We start from the raw sequence: 14,923 nt of genomic DNA on the forward strand, positions 1-14,923 counted from the left end.
CGATGTTCCCTTTAGTGTAATGGGCATATACTTTGCTTAGGAAATATTGAGGCCGATTCTGAGATGGGAGCAAAGCAAGTCAGTCATTGTGCAGCAGGGCCGCTCTTAACCCGTTGAGTGCCAAGTGAATTAGTCAAAGTTAACTTTTTTATTCATCATAATGACCTGTAATGTTTACCTTATATAGGAAATATATATATATTTTTTAAACATTTTAATTTGCATTTATATAACAAACGTGAGGTGATGCTGGCATTTCTAGTGAATATTTTGAACATCTCTCACAGATGTTGTCACTCAAAGGGTTCATTCCAGTGTAAAAATAAAGCAGTCCAGCTTTTGTGAGCTGCAAACAAAAACAGAAAAAAAGTTTTTGTTCACTGGAAACAGATATAAAATCTTGTATCCAGTTCACAAAAGAACCTGGCGCTTCAATAGGGTTGTATGTAGAGATAAGTGATTAATAATGGTTCAAATACCCACTGCTGTAAACATCACCTGTGGGTATGCCTTTGCCCACAATATAACACACAAGAGAAAAAAGCACAATGGTGAGTAATGCGCTGTTGGGTAGATTGTGTCAGTTTATACTCCGAATAGCACTGCTAGTACAAGATGAAGTCGGACACTCTGTTTGAATATGGTAACAGAGAAAAGAAATGTTCCTTCACATGGAAGAAAAAGAGGTGGCGCTTAGACTTGAGCTGGCTCACTGGCAGCTGCTGGAAAGTCGGATTTGTCAGATCCGAACTAGAGAGAAACACAAAAAAGTAATAGAAAGCAGCGCTCATATAACTTTAAATAATATTCTTAAAAAATATGATTGGACTGATTGTACATAAAAATAAATACATTTTATTTGTCAAAAATGACCATAAAAATTCTGGTATTATATAACCTCACGTGAGGATTTTTTTTTTTTCTCCAAAGAAAGGGAAGGGGAAAAATTGGTTGGGGAATTGGAAATGGGGTATAGACTGTCCGTTCCTATTGTGCCTTGGATAAAACAATGCTTGGTATACAATAAGGGTTTGTTACCGTCCACCTGAAGGTTGTAAAGTCCGGGCGTTCAGTTTACTCCCTGGGACTCAAGGCCTGGATGTTGTTAGGCCGAGTCACCCTCCAAGATAGGGGAGTCACCCACGATTTGTATTCCCAAAAGACTGATGCTGGGATCCTTAGGTGTTTTCCGGATAATGTCCCAATTATACATGGATGGTAGAGGTCCAAGTGGAATGCAAGGTCCAAGGCTGGTCCGGATCAGTCGAATAAGATTTTTAAAAGGCAAAGCACCTGACGCATTTAGCAGTTTCAATGGCTTTATCAAAGGTTATTTTTTAAGAATATTATTTAAAGTTATATGAGCGCTGCTTTCTATTACTTTTTTTGAATATGGTAACAATTTATATTCTAAAAGATGTAGCATAAAATCACAATGAAATACATTTGCAAGACACAAAAATAAACAGTTAAGAAAAAAAATCTATAATTAAATTATAAAGATAAAGAACTTGATTAGCAGCAATGGACGTTTTTGGGTCTCCCAGAATTATATAGGGCTTGGTTATTTGTATCCCATGTAAATTTGCATAAAGTGGTTAGTACCCCTTTTACACCGCCGAAAAATCCGGGTCAGCGGCGGGTCAGACCCAGATCTTCGGCGGTGTAAATCCCTAATGCCGTGTCCCTTTACACGGGACTTCTACCCAGGTCCTGACCTGGGTAGAGGGCGGTGTAAATGGGAACGCCGGGTCGGATGACCCGGCTCCCATTTACATGAATGGGGAACGTCCAACCTGCGGACCGCAGCGTCCGCAGGTTGGACGGGTTGTCAGCCTGACAGTCACTGACAGCCGGCGCTGCTGTCTGCTATACCCTGCAGACAGCAGCAGCAGCGGCGGCGGGGGAGGGAGGTGAACCGATGCCTGTGTGCGGCATCCATTCACCTCCTGTGCGACGGCGGGGGGAGTGTGCGCGGGGACTGGGGGCAGCCTAGCAGCTTACCTTAGTGCTGGGCTGCCCCCAGCAGCGTTCCGGTCCGGCGGCGGTGATTGGCGCTTGGAGATGACATCGCGCTGTCATCTCCAAGCTCCGGGGGGGGGGGGGGGGCGGGTGCGGGTCGGGCTGTCCGCCCGGTGTAAATGGCACTAAACGCCGGGTCGCACCCGGCTTGAACCTGGGTCTAAAAAAGCCAGGTGCGACCCGGCGTTTTGGTGTAAAAGGGGTATAAGTTAGGTAGTACTGTTAGTACATATGAATCACCCGAGTCCACAATATGATGGATTAGTGAGCTGGAGGGTATGCACAATAGATGGCAGTCTTTTAGCATGTAGGCAAACACACAATAAGAAGTATTCAGCCATGTTAGTAATAGGTGCAGAAGCGGAATTAGTATGCAGCGGTATGTTTATAGCTTCTTTCAACTCCCTTTTGCTCACTTCAATTATCCGCATTTTTTTTTTTATCTCTGGACTATATAAAAAAGGAGGTAGTTCAATTGTCTCACCCCTTAGTTGACTGCCAATGCCGTTTTCTGTGCCGCTGGTCGTTCCGTGGAAGGTATTCGGTGCTAATCCCGTGTGGGGATGTTACATCTTTTAGAATATAAATTGTTACCATATTCAAACAGTGTGTCCGACTTCATCTTGTACTAGCAGTGCTATTCGGAGTATAAACTGACACAATCTACCCAGCAGCGCATTACTCACCATTGTGCTTTTTTCTGCAAGCAAAAACAGCCATATTTATTGTTATTGCATGCATGATATATACTCTAAGGGGGGTATTCAATGTCTGTCGACCTGTTTCAAAAGTTTTTTTTTTTTCTATTCTCGTTCTGCTCGCCTTTTTTTCCCTCCTCGACCTTGCGAGGTCACGGCTATTCAATGTGCCAATCACACGAGTCCCCGGCCGTCGAGATTAGCCCATTGGTGCGAGCTGTGGGCGTTCGTCTCCCCGTCGTTTCCCGCCTCGCCTGTCCCTATAAAACCTCTGGAAGCTCCCCCTTTTGCTCCGGCGTTAGTACGCCGGAGCTTCCCTGCAGCCGCACAGCATCTCATCCTTCAGCCGCGGCGCCTGTCACATTCTGCAGTGACGTCGGCGGCAGGCTGGGGGATGTTCGCGGCTCGGGAGGACTCGAGTTACTGAACTGTCCCGAGTCCCCCCGAGCCGCCCGAACATCCCCGAGCCTGCCGCTGACGTCACTACAGGTCAGATGATTGGCGGCCGGCGGTGGGGAAGCTCCGGCATACGATCGCCGTGTACGCCAGAGCAGAGGGACCCGGGGGGTCAACAAGAGGGGTGGGGAGGGGCTGACCGAGGGGGGGGGACACCCCTAAGGTAGTGCGCAAGTGGTGCTCCGATGGTACATACAGTACATACAGTACATAGTGGTATGCCCAGAGATTTTCCGGGACAGACAGCTGTGGCAGCGCAGCTGAGCCCGGAAAATCTCCGGCCATACCACTTGTTAAACACCACTACGTGCTATTAGTTATGTCCATGACTTCTCCTAAATAATTAAGCACACTGCCAGATAGGAGCACGGACCCGATTTTAAAAAAACCAGGCACAGAACAACACATCACGCCAATCAATGTAGGCGAGGGTACACTGCACGAGACACGGCAAGCAGGGAAAAAATATTCAAACATTGAATAGCATTGATCTTAAAATCGAGCAAACAGACAGAGCAGTCTGCTCGACTAGGGGAGACATCAAATCTCGACAGGGGAGCAAAACGTAAAATAAAAAAAATAAAAAAAAACACAACTGTCGGGATATAGACCACATTGAATATGCGAGCCCATTAAAAAAAAAAAAAAAACAGACGAGGAGTACTTCAAGCTCGACAAACATCACATCTCGACAGACATTGAATACCCCCCTAAGGCGGGGATGCAATCACGGCTGTCGATCCCTCCCGACAGCCGTGATCCTGGAACGTATGTGGTTTGCCCGACAGCAAATCGGCAGGTGGGATTTAATGTCCCGCCTGCTGATCGCCAAAAAGGAGGCGTGTCCGCAAAAACAGCAGATTGACGTTCTGCAGCCAGGATCACGACAATCCACGGCCGTTATCGGCAGAACGGGGTATTCCCCCCCCCCCCCCCCCCCCCCCAAGCCTGTTACTTGCTTTTTGTGTTCTGCTTTCAACTCACAATTGGCCCATAAGGAGAAAGCATTATAATGTCACATATGCTAATGCTGTTGAATGCAAAGTATAAATGCAGACAAAAAAAAAAAGTACAAAGTCAACTGGACCATTCTATAAACAAACTTGGGTACAGAGAAACTTTTTCTCTGTTTATTAGCATTTATTGAAGTTGCAGCTTGATAAATAACATTCATAGACCATAAAAAGGACAGTGCTACCTATTTGACAAATGGTCGTAAAATCCTAAAAAAGCTTCCTTGGAATTTGCCCCCCTCAGTCACAGAACTACCCTTGCCTTAAAGTAAAAACATGGTGTTTATTTTTTCCTTCAATCTTTAATACAGGAAGAATACACAACCCTCTGAATTTCTCCACACTTCACAAAACAGAATGATGGCAAGTTATAAATTAAAACATTCTTAAATTAAATACAGGAACCCCAAATTTGTGTCTTTTTTTTATTATTTTTTTCACAGACTGAAGTAAACAATGATATAAAATAGGACATTAAGGCGCACACTCCGGATCAGTTCCCAAAACACAGCGTGTGATCGGGTCGCCACCCGCTGTACCTGGTGCAGCTATGTGCGTGCTCTCGGACTATTTTCATCCACATAGAACAAAATATCTTTAAAAAGGAGACCAGGGCCCAATAAACAGCTATTACCAAGTGTTATATTGGCTCATGGACCACCATCCTTGCCACAGCAAATGGCAGTCTCTTCAAACAAAATGGGGAAACTGGTGTGGAGGGGTCTTGAGCACACAGATTTCTCTGGTCAGGCTGTACAGCAGCCGGTGCGTGCTCATCCAGGTCCAATGTAACAAACTCAAGTAATTGCTGGGATAAAATCTGACGTGTTGTCCGATGCAGGATGTGCTTCACCCTCCAGGGGTGACTCCGTTCAGGACTGGTTTACGTGAGGAATGACGGCAGCCAAGTCTGGTGACAGGTCTCTTACAAAAGGGAACATATTACTATGTTGCCAGGTAGTTCACCCACTTACTCCTCAGCCCACTGGCTGTTTGCAGCATGACCATTCACCCTGTTCGACCCATTGCTGGATGAGTTGTGAATTGATTTGGTGCCATTTAACGCTGTATCCTCCTCTTCTGAACTGCTTTCTATATCGCTGCGTTCATCTTTCAAGGCCTGGCAAAAAGGGCATAAAAAGAAAAGTTTATAGGTCTAGTTTACAATGGAGAGGAGGAGAAAGCAGATGAGTCATTAGTCAGCAGTAACTGATTAGACAGCACATGATCTACTTTCATAATGTTTAAATCTTAATCTCTCGGAGATAGTACGTTGCGTGATCTAGAATGCTGCCACTACCCAGGCCTAGACTAAGCAGCAGACGGATGACATAGAAGACAGACATGGTGGTGCACTTTATAAAACGTACTCACTAAACAGCTCACTGGGCTGGTCATATACACAAGTAAAACAAATGTTGAACATAACCACCACCAGGATGTATGCGCTATGTGTCAGAGAGTGGCCATGACAACATGTCACCACACTCTATGATAGAGCATCACATTACTACTTTTACACTGCGGTGGTGATACAATGAGCTACAGGGTTCTGTACAATCCCACTTTTACACCAAAACGCCATTGCACCCATTCATCGGTATGTGAAGAAACACACTCTAAAAGGAAAGAACAGAAAGGATGGCACAGCAGACGTGCATCACATGTTCTCTTTGGGCTACAGAATCATAATGATATAGCAGGAATAGCGAAAAGACAAGTGATCTCAACTCAGGACAGCCAGATCCTGCGCAGAAAATGGAGGTTCAGAATGTTAACCAGCTGCTAGTGTCAAGTCCACCAGACCCCCTTTTCGCCTCTTCCCAGTGGCGAATGAATGAAGTAACAAAAAGGTGGGTACCAAAGGTACCTATTGGGGGTTGATCCTTATCACCAGCGCTTTTAGAGAAGAGTAGGAACAAAATACACACTACCACACTTCCCTTAGTAATGAATAGCGTTCCTCTTCTCCATACAAGAATAACTTGGGTTTAAATAACCAGCATCCCGTTCAGTACTGCAACCGTCAACTCCCATAAACTGTAATCAGCCTCCCTCATGGGAAGAAAGAGAAATATATGGTGCAGAACAAACTTTTATTGGGGGACACAATCATACATAAAATAGCCAGGAGATAAATAATGGGTGGAATTTACCGCAAGGTGTGGAGAACCAGATCGAATCGGCTCTCAAATGGGCATAGATGCGGCGATCAAGTCCCGGGAAGGTCACCGCAAAAAAGTCCCATGCGTGTCACCTGGCCGGAAGTCGGCTTCCGTCACCGGAAGTCCACGGAGCCGGCACCCGCTATCATTTACCAATTGATCACCGTATATAAACTGTTTTTACCTGACACAGCTACACTCCTTGAAAAAGGACACTGGTAGTGTCCGAAACGCGTTGGAGTAGCTGTGCCGTTTGGACCAGGGGTTATATAAGAAGTGGACTGTACCTGCCTGTGGGACTTTTTTGCGGTGACCTTCCCGGGACTTGATCGCCGCATCTATGCCCATTTAAGAGCCGATTCGATCTGGTTCTCCACACCTTGCGGTAAATTCCACCCATTATTTATCTCCTGGCTATTTTATGTATGATTGTGTCCCCCAATAAAAGTTTGTTCTGCACCATATATTTCTCTTTCTTCCCATGAGGGAGGCTGATTACAGTTTATGGGAGTTGACGGTTGCAGTACTGAACGGGATGCTGGTTATTTAAACCCAAGTTATTCTTGTATGGAGAAGAGGAACGCTATTCATTACTAAGGGAAGTGTGGTAGTGTGTATTTTGTTCCTACTCTTCTCTAAAAGCGCTGGTGATAAGGATCAACCCCCAATAGGTACCTTTGGTACCCACCTTTCTGATATAGCAGGAATGCCACAAGGCAGTCAGTGCAGAATATTTGCCTCCAGAAGGTAACTGTTAATATAGCTAATTATTCATGAATACACATGAATGGTCTGGCTGCATGCCTTAAACAACAAAAAGCATCAGAAAATGCATTATTAACGCTTCATTATAAACGTATACACGCCATGCATATTTGATAGAAGCAGCAGAGGCTCCGTTACCAGGAAAGAGAACCAGTTCTCAGAAAATGAATGGCTGCATGAGTAATGCATAATGAACGAAGTAATAACTCAGGCTACAACCACCAGCAGGAAATCTACATACTAATGCAGGGCGAGAATTTATTCTAAGCTCGCATTAGATATCACTAGGTACTACGCACACTGATGGGATAATCCATCCCTTACAACACTTCAATATTACAATACCGGACCACCTACAGGCAAGTCGCCTACGAGAATTCACCCATAGAATGATTGAACACAACAAAAGCGCTGCTGATGGTATAGCCAGACATATTTTATGTGGATGACTCAATATTCTATCCAATAAGAGCTGGTAACACTGTGGTATAAGTAAGTGTGTCCGGTATGCATTCAGTGGATAGTCCACGTGTAGCTCAACCACCTAAAAAGGGACGACATACCTTAAGTCGAGACCAGGTTAGGGTCAACATGAGTTTTTTCGAAAAAAGGAGGTTTTTAATACCAAGTAATAACCAAGTGGGCATAAAGAGAGGGACCAAAGCATGGCGAGCAAAGTAAGCAATGCTAGGGGACGTGGTACATACTGTATATACAGTGTCCATGTTGACATAATATTACATAGTCAAAAAAATCATGAAAAAATCATGTCAACCTTGCTTGTGTCGACAATAAACTTGTGTTAACCTATGGGCAGCATCAACATAAGGTATATCTACAGTTATCCGTTGTTGACCTAGATACTGTCTATCATCTATGACTAGTGTGTCCTTACGTCTATTAGCAGAGATCACTTGCAATGTTTATTTGCTTGATAAAAGTGCACGGGCACTGAAACGTTGACCACATTATTGGCATCCGTTGTTTTATTTCAAAGTCTGAGAGTGCTGCCGTCTATATATATATATATATATATATATATATATATATATATATATATATATATATATATATATATATATATATATATATATATATATATATATATATATATATATATATATATATATATATATATATATATATATATATATATATATATATATATACATATACATATATACACACACACACACCAACCCTCCCACCTTAGGCAGAAAAAAGGGGGGTTATGGCTAGACACTAACACCCCCTTTTTAGTATCTAACCCTACCACCGCATGCAACGTAACCCCAACACACTTGCCAATGTCAGTCATGACACGCGACTGTGGTGGGAGTTGATTTTGTGGAGCATGATGCATGAGCACACCTAGCAGCGCTACATGGTTTGTTCAAAGTTGGAATTCGCATGATTTTGGGCACATCTAAGTAACTGGCACCTGCCGAGCAATAGTCAATTGTTCAGTGAGTGACGTGGGTGCCCATTACCAATCACACTAGTTGCATCAAAACACACCAGGTTTAATTGTATAAAGCGGCTAAACCGATTCATTAAGTATTCGATGTCCAAAAGTCAGAGTTTTCCTGGGTTTCTGTTAGCGGACAGAAATAATGGGCGCACGCAGCTTTCACGCCTGATGGCAAAAGGATTCCCCCCCCGAAAAGTGCAATCTGCACAAACTTTAAATCCAGGCCATACACTGTACTCACACTCCCGCATATCTGTTATGTGATCACTGACATTTATAGAAGTAGTTTTCCTCTGCACTGGTAAGAGGCCTTCCCTTGTGTGCCACACTCACCAGTGTAGAGGCTATTAATACTACTAGGAATGACCCACCGCGAGAGGTCACATCTGCAGTCCTTCCTGTAATGTGTAGTATGTGACACCTACTTGTGAAAAATCTCCTTTCCGTTGTTTAATTGTTGCAATTGGAAAACCTGAGTTATGCAGTGTACAGGAAGCAATGTATTATACAATACCTTCAGGAGACACGTGCACATTGGTATCTTTTTTTTACTGGATTTAAATTTTAAAATACAAAAACATTTTTACTTATTAGTGTAATAAATATACCCTTGTAATATACTCATGTATATTGTGACAAGAAAATAAAAAGTAGTAAATGAAGACCTTTTGCAATGAAACAAATATTTTCAGTCTCCTCAGTATTTCTTGGTAGTCAATAAAAGTGGTGTAATATTAACAATTGTGCTTCTATGAAACGACCTCCCTAATACATGGATAAACCGCATCGTGATGAATATTGACTCAGAACACAAAGGATCTGCATATACCAGAGGTTCCCAAAAGTGGTCCTCAATCACCCCAACAGTCCAGGTGTTACGTATATATCTATGCTTGGCCACAGGAGACTAAATTAGTACCTTAGTTTGTTTGATTTAGCCATCTGTGCTGAGTCATAAATATACTGGAGTATTGCGTTTGAGAACCTCTGGCACACACTGTAAATAGATAGATATATCCACACTGTAGGGAGATTAGATTATAGATAGATATATAATCTAGATGAGCAACAAGTGGACAGCACTTTGAAAAAATGACAAACATCGGGGTTAATATGAATGCCTTAGTCGAGTCAATTTGCCATACAAATGATTGGAGTATGGTTTTATGTTTGCTAAGTATCAATGAGCAAATCCCATTACAAGTGCACTAAAAACTACTTTAGCTTATATTACACAGTAATGAGGTACGGAAAGGAAAGGCCAGATTAAAAAACAAAACAAAAAACTGCCACATTTCTGTGAGGGAGCAGTAACAAACAAATGTGGCCATGTGATGTTTCCTGGCATCAGGCAGCCTGTCTTCATTATGACCGTTTCCCTTATGTAGCCATGCACCAAACCATATGTAGGAACAGGCAAAAACATAACCATTAACAATAATACAAAAATAAATGTAAGAGCAGCTTAGGTACAGCACAGTTCACCTTGGACAGCACACATCTGTTGAGACCATACAGTACTGTCCAAGGTGTTCCAATGAGTCAATGTATATTTCAATCATTCTTAAACCCGCACACAGTGGAGGACCCCAGATTTAACAGAACAAACCATGAATAAAAATTAAGTGATGTCAACAGTTATGAAGGATGGTTAGGTTGCATCTACAAAATGACTGCCTTCACTGTGTGTAATAGACAGGTGCAATTAAAACCCTTAATAGTTATGCAGATTAGATGAGGTCATAGAGTCTGAGGCCCACATTCAGCAGCAAGTGAGTGTCTCACGGACCTCCATGCGAGTCACTACATGCTGTTCACTTTTATGAATCTGGGTTGTAGTGTCAAGATGAAGGCAGCAAACATGCAGGAGGTGAAGGGGCGCCAAGCAGGTATATGTGGAACAAATTGGTAAGAGCACAGAGAGCACTTACAGGCAAAGGGTGACATTTTCCAGTTCCAACCTGACACAGAGAAAAAGGAGGAAGAGAGAGTGAGGCAGGGAGTTGGCATCAGAAGTCCTCCCCTGATGAGGTCACTTTACAGGACAGGGCAGTAGGTAGGCAAGCAGCAGTACCATTAGATTATGGAACATGAGGGGGTGAGATGTCCGGACACCAGTCAGATAGAGCAGAGAGGGGGGAGAATAGATCACCGTTTCTCCAGTTCCCGATAAGAAGCTAACAGAATTACGGCAGACCTACCTTTCCCTTTGTCAGAGACTTGTATGCGATTCGAATTATGAGGCAGGACCAGATGACGTGAAGAACTTGTAGAATTAAAAGGAGACCATTAAACAGCCACCATGAGGGATACGGCCCAATCAGCTCCCAGCTTTCAAACATTGTTGTATTTAAGATCCTGCAACCAAAAGAATTAGGCTGATCTATTTTATAATGAAATTATACACCCATTCAGAAAAATGTATATACCCAGCAAGCAGTTCATCCTGAAGTACATTCTGAGATGTATCATGGTAAGAAAATGTGTTGCATACTGAGCACTATTAACTGTGAGGTTGATTACTTATGTAATGCTTTTGCAACTTGCCCAACATAAAACAATGTCAGGAATTTCCCTTGAGAAAGAATCCCTTTGGGATTCGAAACTTGTTGGAGAGGAGGGTAGCACAGAAGACCCGCTCGTTACCGCCGTACAGTGATCGTGAACGTTTTCCCGGCATCTGACGTCATCCAACGTCGCAGCACACTAAGGTGGAGCCAGCTTTTGGAGAAGATTCAAAACTCCCAGGGTGAGTAAGATCAGGACTAGTTTACAGCCTCTTGGACTTTCTGCACCCTCCACAGCAACAAAAAGAGCTAAACAATGTTCTGGGTATTGTGCATTTTTGTAAAAATATTTTTCTTCCCCTTTTTTAAAAGTAAATTTTACCCAATTTCCCACTATACATACACACTGATGTTTCAGCAGGTCCAAGCTCAGCCACTGTCTGCTGGACTCAAAGTTGCCACCGCCTCTCCTCAGCACCCACCTGCTGGCCATGCTTCAGAAAAAATTGGGAGGGGGGTGATGAGGAGTTGTGCAGCCTTGGCTAGGGTGGCCAATCCCAGGATTGGGAATGTTCGGGATTTCAATTCCAACATTGGAGTATCCATTCCTGGGATTAGACTGCGCATGCGTAATCTAATGCAGGGCAGCACCTAAGCACAGGCTCCGAAACTGGCCGGCTGTTCCCGGCACGTGGTCTGCAAAGCGTGACTTGGTCATAGGTCACTCCCTGCAGCACACAAGCACCTCTAGCGTCACACTCGCCGACTGCCTACACTCCGTTGCACTGATGCTGCCTGCCCTGCTCCCCCAAGTTAATGTGGGGACTCGGGTGTTTTTCTGCTAGGGATGCCAATCCTGGACATTCCCCGGATTGCACCTGTCTATTATCCCAAATCCTGCGATTGAAAAAATGCCCTGGGATTGGCATTCCTAGCTAAAGGGAATACATTTGATGCGGATGGCATCGCAGGTAAAAAAATCGGGTCGATCGCATCGCATGCGGCAAAAACTAAAATCGCATGCGATCGACGCGATTACTGCGATTTTACATAGGGAACAATGTTAAATGGGTCAATTGACCCGATTTAACATTGGGAACAATGTTAAATGGCCCACAGACCCCAAATAGCCACCCTGGGCACCCCCAATTGTTTACGCCACCCCACAATCAACATGAACCCGAAGTGTGGCGAGCGCAGCGAGCCTGCGAGGGGCAGCGGTACGCGTCCTCCGACCTTTTCATACCCCCACTATCCACGTCGGTGTGGAGTTGAGAATAGATAGTGTGGCGAGCGCAGAGAGCCACCGAGCCCGAAGCGTGGCAAGCGCAGCGAGCCCCGCGGATACCTGTGAAGCCCGCGAAGGGACGTGTTTACCTGTGAAGGCATCCGCGTCCGCTCGCCACACTACCATTTAACATTGTTCCCTATGTAAAATCGCAGTAATCGCGTCGGTCGCATCGCATTCGTTTTTTTGGCCGCATGCGATGCGACTGACGCGATTTACATTTTAACATGGGTTTCAATGGAAAATCGGGGGCATCGCATCGGTCGCATCGCAAATGGCATGCGATGTACAAGCGATGCTCGCGATGGGCGCCCTGCTAGGTATAGAGTACCGCAGTTTCTTTCAGTCCTGCCCCCCTTAAAATTAGTCATTTTTGGAAAAAATATTAGCTAGTTAAGTGGGTTACCCTTATTTACCCCTACAAGGGTGATCATTAAATCACTTAATGAAGTAGACACAAAAGGGGAAAAAACAGGTTTAAAATTGTTCTTACCATAAGGGATAAATCAAAAGTCGAGTGGTCACAAACACGAACCCAAACGACATAAATAGAGCATCACATATCTTCTGGGATTTTGCGTAATTTGTCATTTTTGCTGCCTTGAAGAGATGAATGAAAACATTATCTAGACAATGAAGGTAACAAGTGATATTATTCTGCACACATGACACACACAGCAGACATTGTTATATATTGTAGGGAAAAGATTCCAGCAAACATTACACTACTGGTATAACTAGATAACATTGTTGTGAACACTGACATTACTCCCTCCGGCCTAAGGAACCCAAACAGTAGACTGTACGGAACCCCACACAAAACACTGCAGCCAGTTACACCACATATTAATAGGATTGTTTGTTTTTTTTCTTCTGAAGAAGCATTGGAGCATATTCTGAGTTTTGAGTAAAGCAAGAAGAGCGAGTAACTGAGTAACTGTACCTGGGCAAAACCATATTGCACTGAGGGGCGGGGGTGCAGAGAGATATAGCTGTGGAAAAAACTAAATTGTAGTGCACAGACAGAGCAATCTAGTATTTATGGGCAGCACATCGGATTGGACGTTCCAATGAATGACAGCTGGGATGACGAATTGCCATACACACTATAAAAACGTGTTTATTGTGATATTGTTCCTTTCGCATTGGAATGATCTATCATATAGTGTTATCCAGCTTTACTTGTTTTTTTTTTATTTGTCCCAAACTCAGAATCAGCCGCATTGTGTTAGGTTTACTTCTATTCTGCACACATGACACACACAGCAGACATTGTTATATATTGTAGGGAAAAGATTCCAGCAAACATTCCACTACTGGTATAACTAGATAACATTGTTGTGAACACTGACATTACTCCCTCCGGCCTAAGGAACCCTAACAGTAGACTGTACGGAACCCCACACAAAACACTGCAGCCAGTTACACCACATATTAATAGGATTGTTTGTTTTTTTTCTTCTGAAGAAGCATTGGAGCATATTCTGAGTTTTGAGTAAAGCAAGAAGAGCGAGTAACTGAGTAACTGTACCTGGGCAAAACCATATTGCACTGAGGGGCGGGGGTGCAGAGAGATATAGCTGTGGAAAAAACTAAATTGTAGTGCACAGACAGAGCAATCTAGTATTTATGGGCAGCACATCGGATTGGACGTTCCAATGAATGACAGCTGGGATGACGAATTGCCATACACACTATAAAAACGTGTTTATTGTGATATTGTTCCTTTTCGCATTGGAATGATCTATCATATAGTGTTATCCAGCTTTACTTGTTTTTTTTTTATTTGTCCCAAACTCAGAATCAGCCGCATTGTGTTAGGTTTACTTCATTCAGCCAGTTTGTGAAGCTATAACGCTAAGTGTTCTTCAGAAAACAACAAGCCACTGAAGTTATGCACACAAGTGCCGTAATAAGCAGATCTGTGGTCCGTATACATCAGGAAGTACACAAAAGGCATTTATTTGGATATCGGGAAAACTGACCCTATCATCTTGAATCAGTTAATGTAATAAGAATAAAAGCTATCTTGTCCATAAAATCAGTATTTATTTGGCCAGATAGGATAGACTGGTAATTTAGACCAGAACGACATTGGCTCAGCACATGTTAGTTATGCTGTGTGGAGAAGGTGGAATAGAACAGTAACAAAGTTTCCGTTTGCATCACCACACGATGAGGTAGGTTTTGTATAGGGCTCCTGAAGATTTGTCACCACAACCTCTAAATGCAGGTTACCAATAAGAGGGCTAAAGGTGCCCATACATGGTACAATTGTTTTGTGCAACGTAGACTTACGTCGGAAGGGGTGTGGCCACGACGGCGTGTGTGTAAGGGAGGATGGCTGAGATCTCTGGCGTCTCCTGCTTAAGCGGTTAACCCCCCACGCCGCCTCCCGACCAGGGAATGGATGTGATCGGCAAGCCCGCTGAGTGATCGACAGTTTTCCTCCACTGTTGCCTGGACAGCGTTCCCCTTTTGGAGTCCACGAGCATATTGGACTGTGTACCCTTTCGTGCCCCCTTCATGCTCAGCTGC

At 43.7% G+C, this 14,923-nt stretch overlaps 1 protein-coding gene across 2 annotated transcripts in view; it reads right to left on the reverse strand.

The window, feature by feature from the left end:
- Positions 1 to 4,452: 4,452 nt before the first annotated feature.
- The window catches only part of CERS5 (ceramide synthase 5), a 62,808-nt gene continuing 52,337 nt past the window's right edge, over positions 4,453 to 14,923 (reverse strand). Inside the window, exons 8-11 of one of the 2 annotated variants that reach the window (XM_083169653.1) lie at positions 12,879 to 12,985; positions 10,792 to 10,948; positions 10,522 to 10,551; positions 4,453 to 5,309 (exon numbers count right to left, since the gene is read on the reverse strand). In XM_083169653.1, coding sequence (XP_083025779.1) covers positions 5,160 to 5,309; positions 10,522 to 10,551; positions 10,792 to 10,948; positions 12,879 to 12,985 — 444 coding nt within the window. In that variant the 3' untranslated portion in view covers positions 4,453 to 5,159. The remainder of the gene's footprint in view (positions 5,310 to 10,521; positions 10,552 to 10,791; positions 10,949 to 12,878; positions 12,986 to 14,923) is intronic. The other variant, XM_083169654.1, reaches the window with a different exon arrangement.

Source organism: Crinia signifera, chromosome 2 (assembly GCF_055691185.1).
Source record: "Crinia signifera chromosome 2, ASM5569118v1, whole genome shotgun sequence".
NCBI classification, from domain to species: domain Eukaryota; kingdom Metazoa; phylum Chordata; class Amphibia; order Anura; family Myobatrachidae; genus Crinia; species Crinia signifera.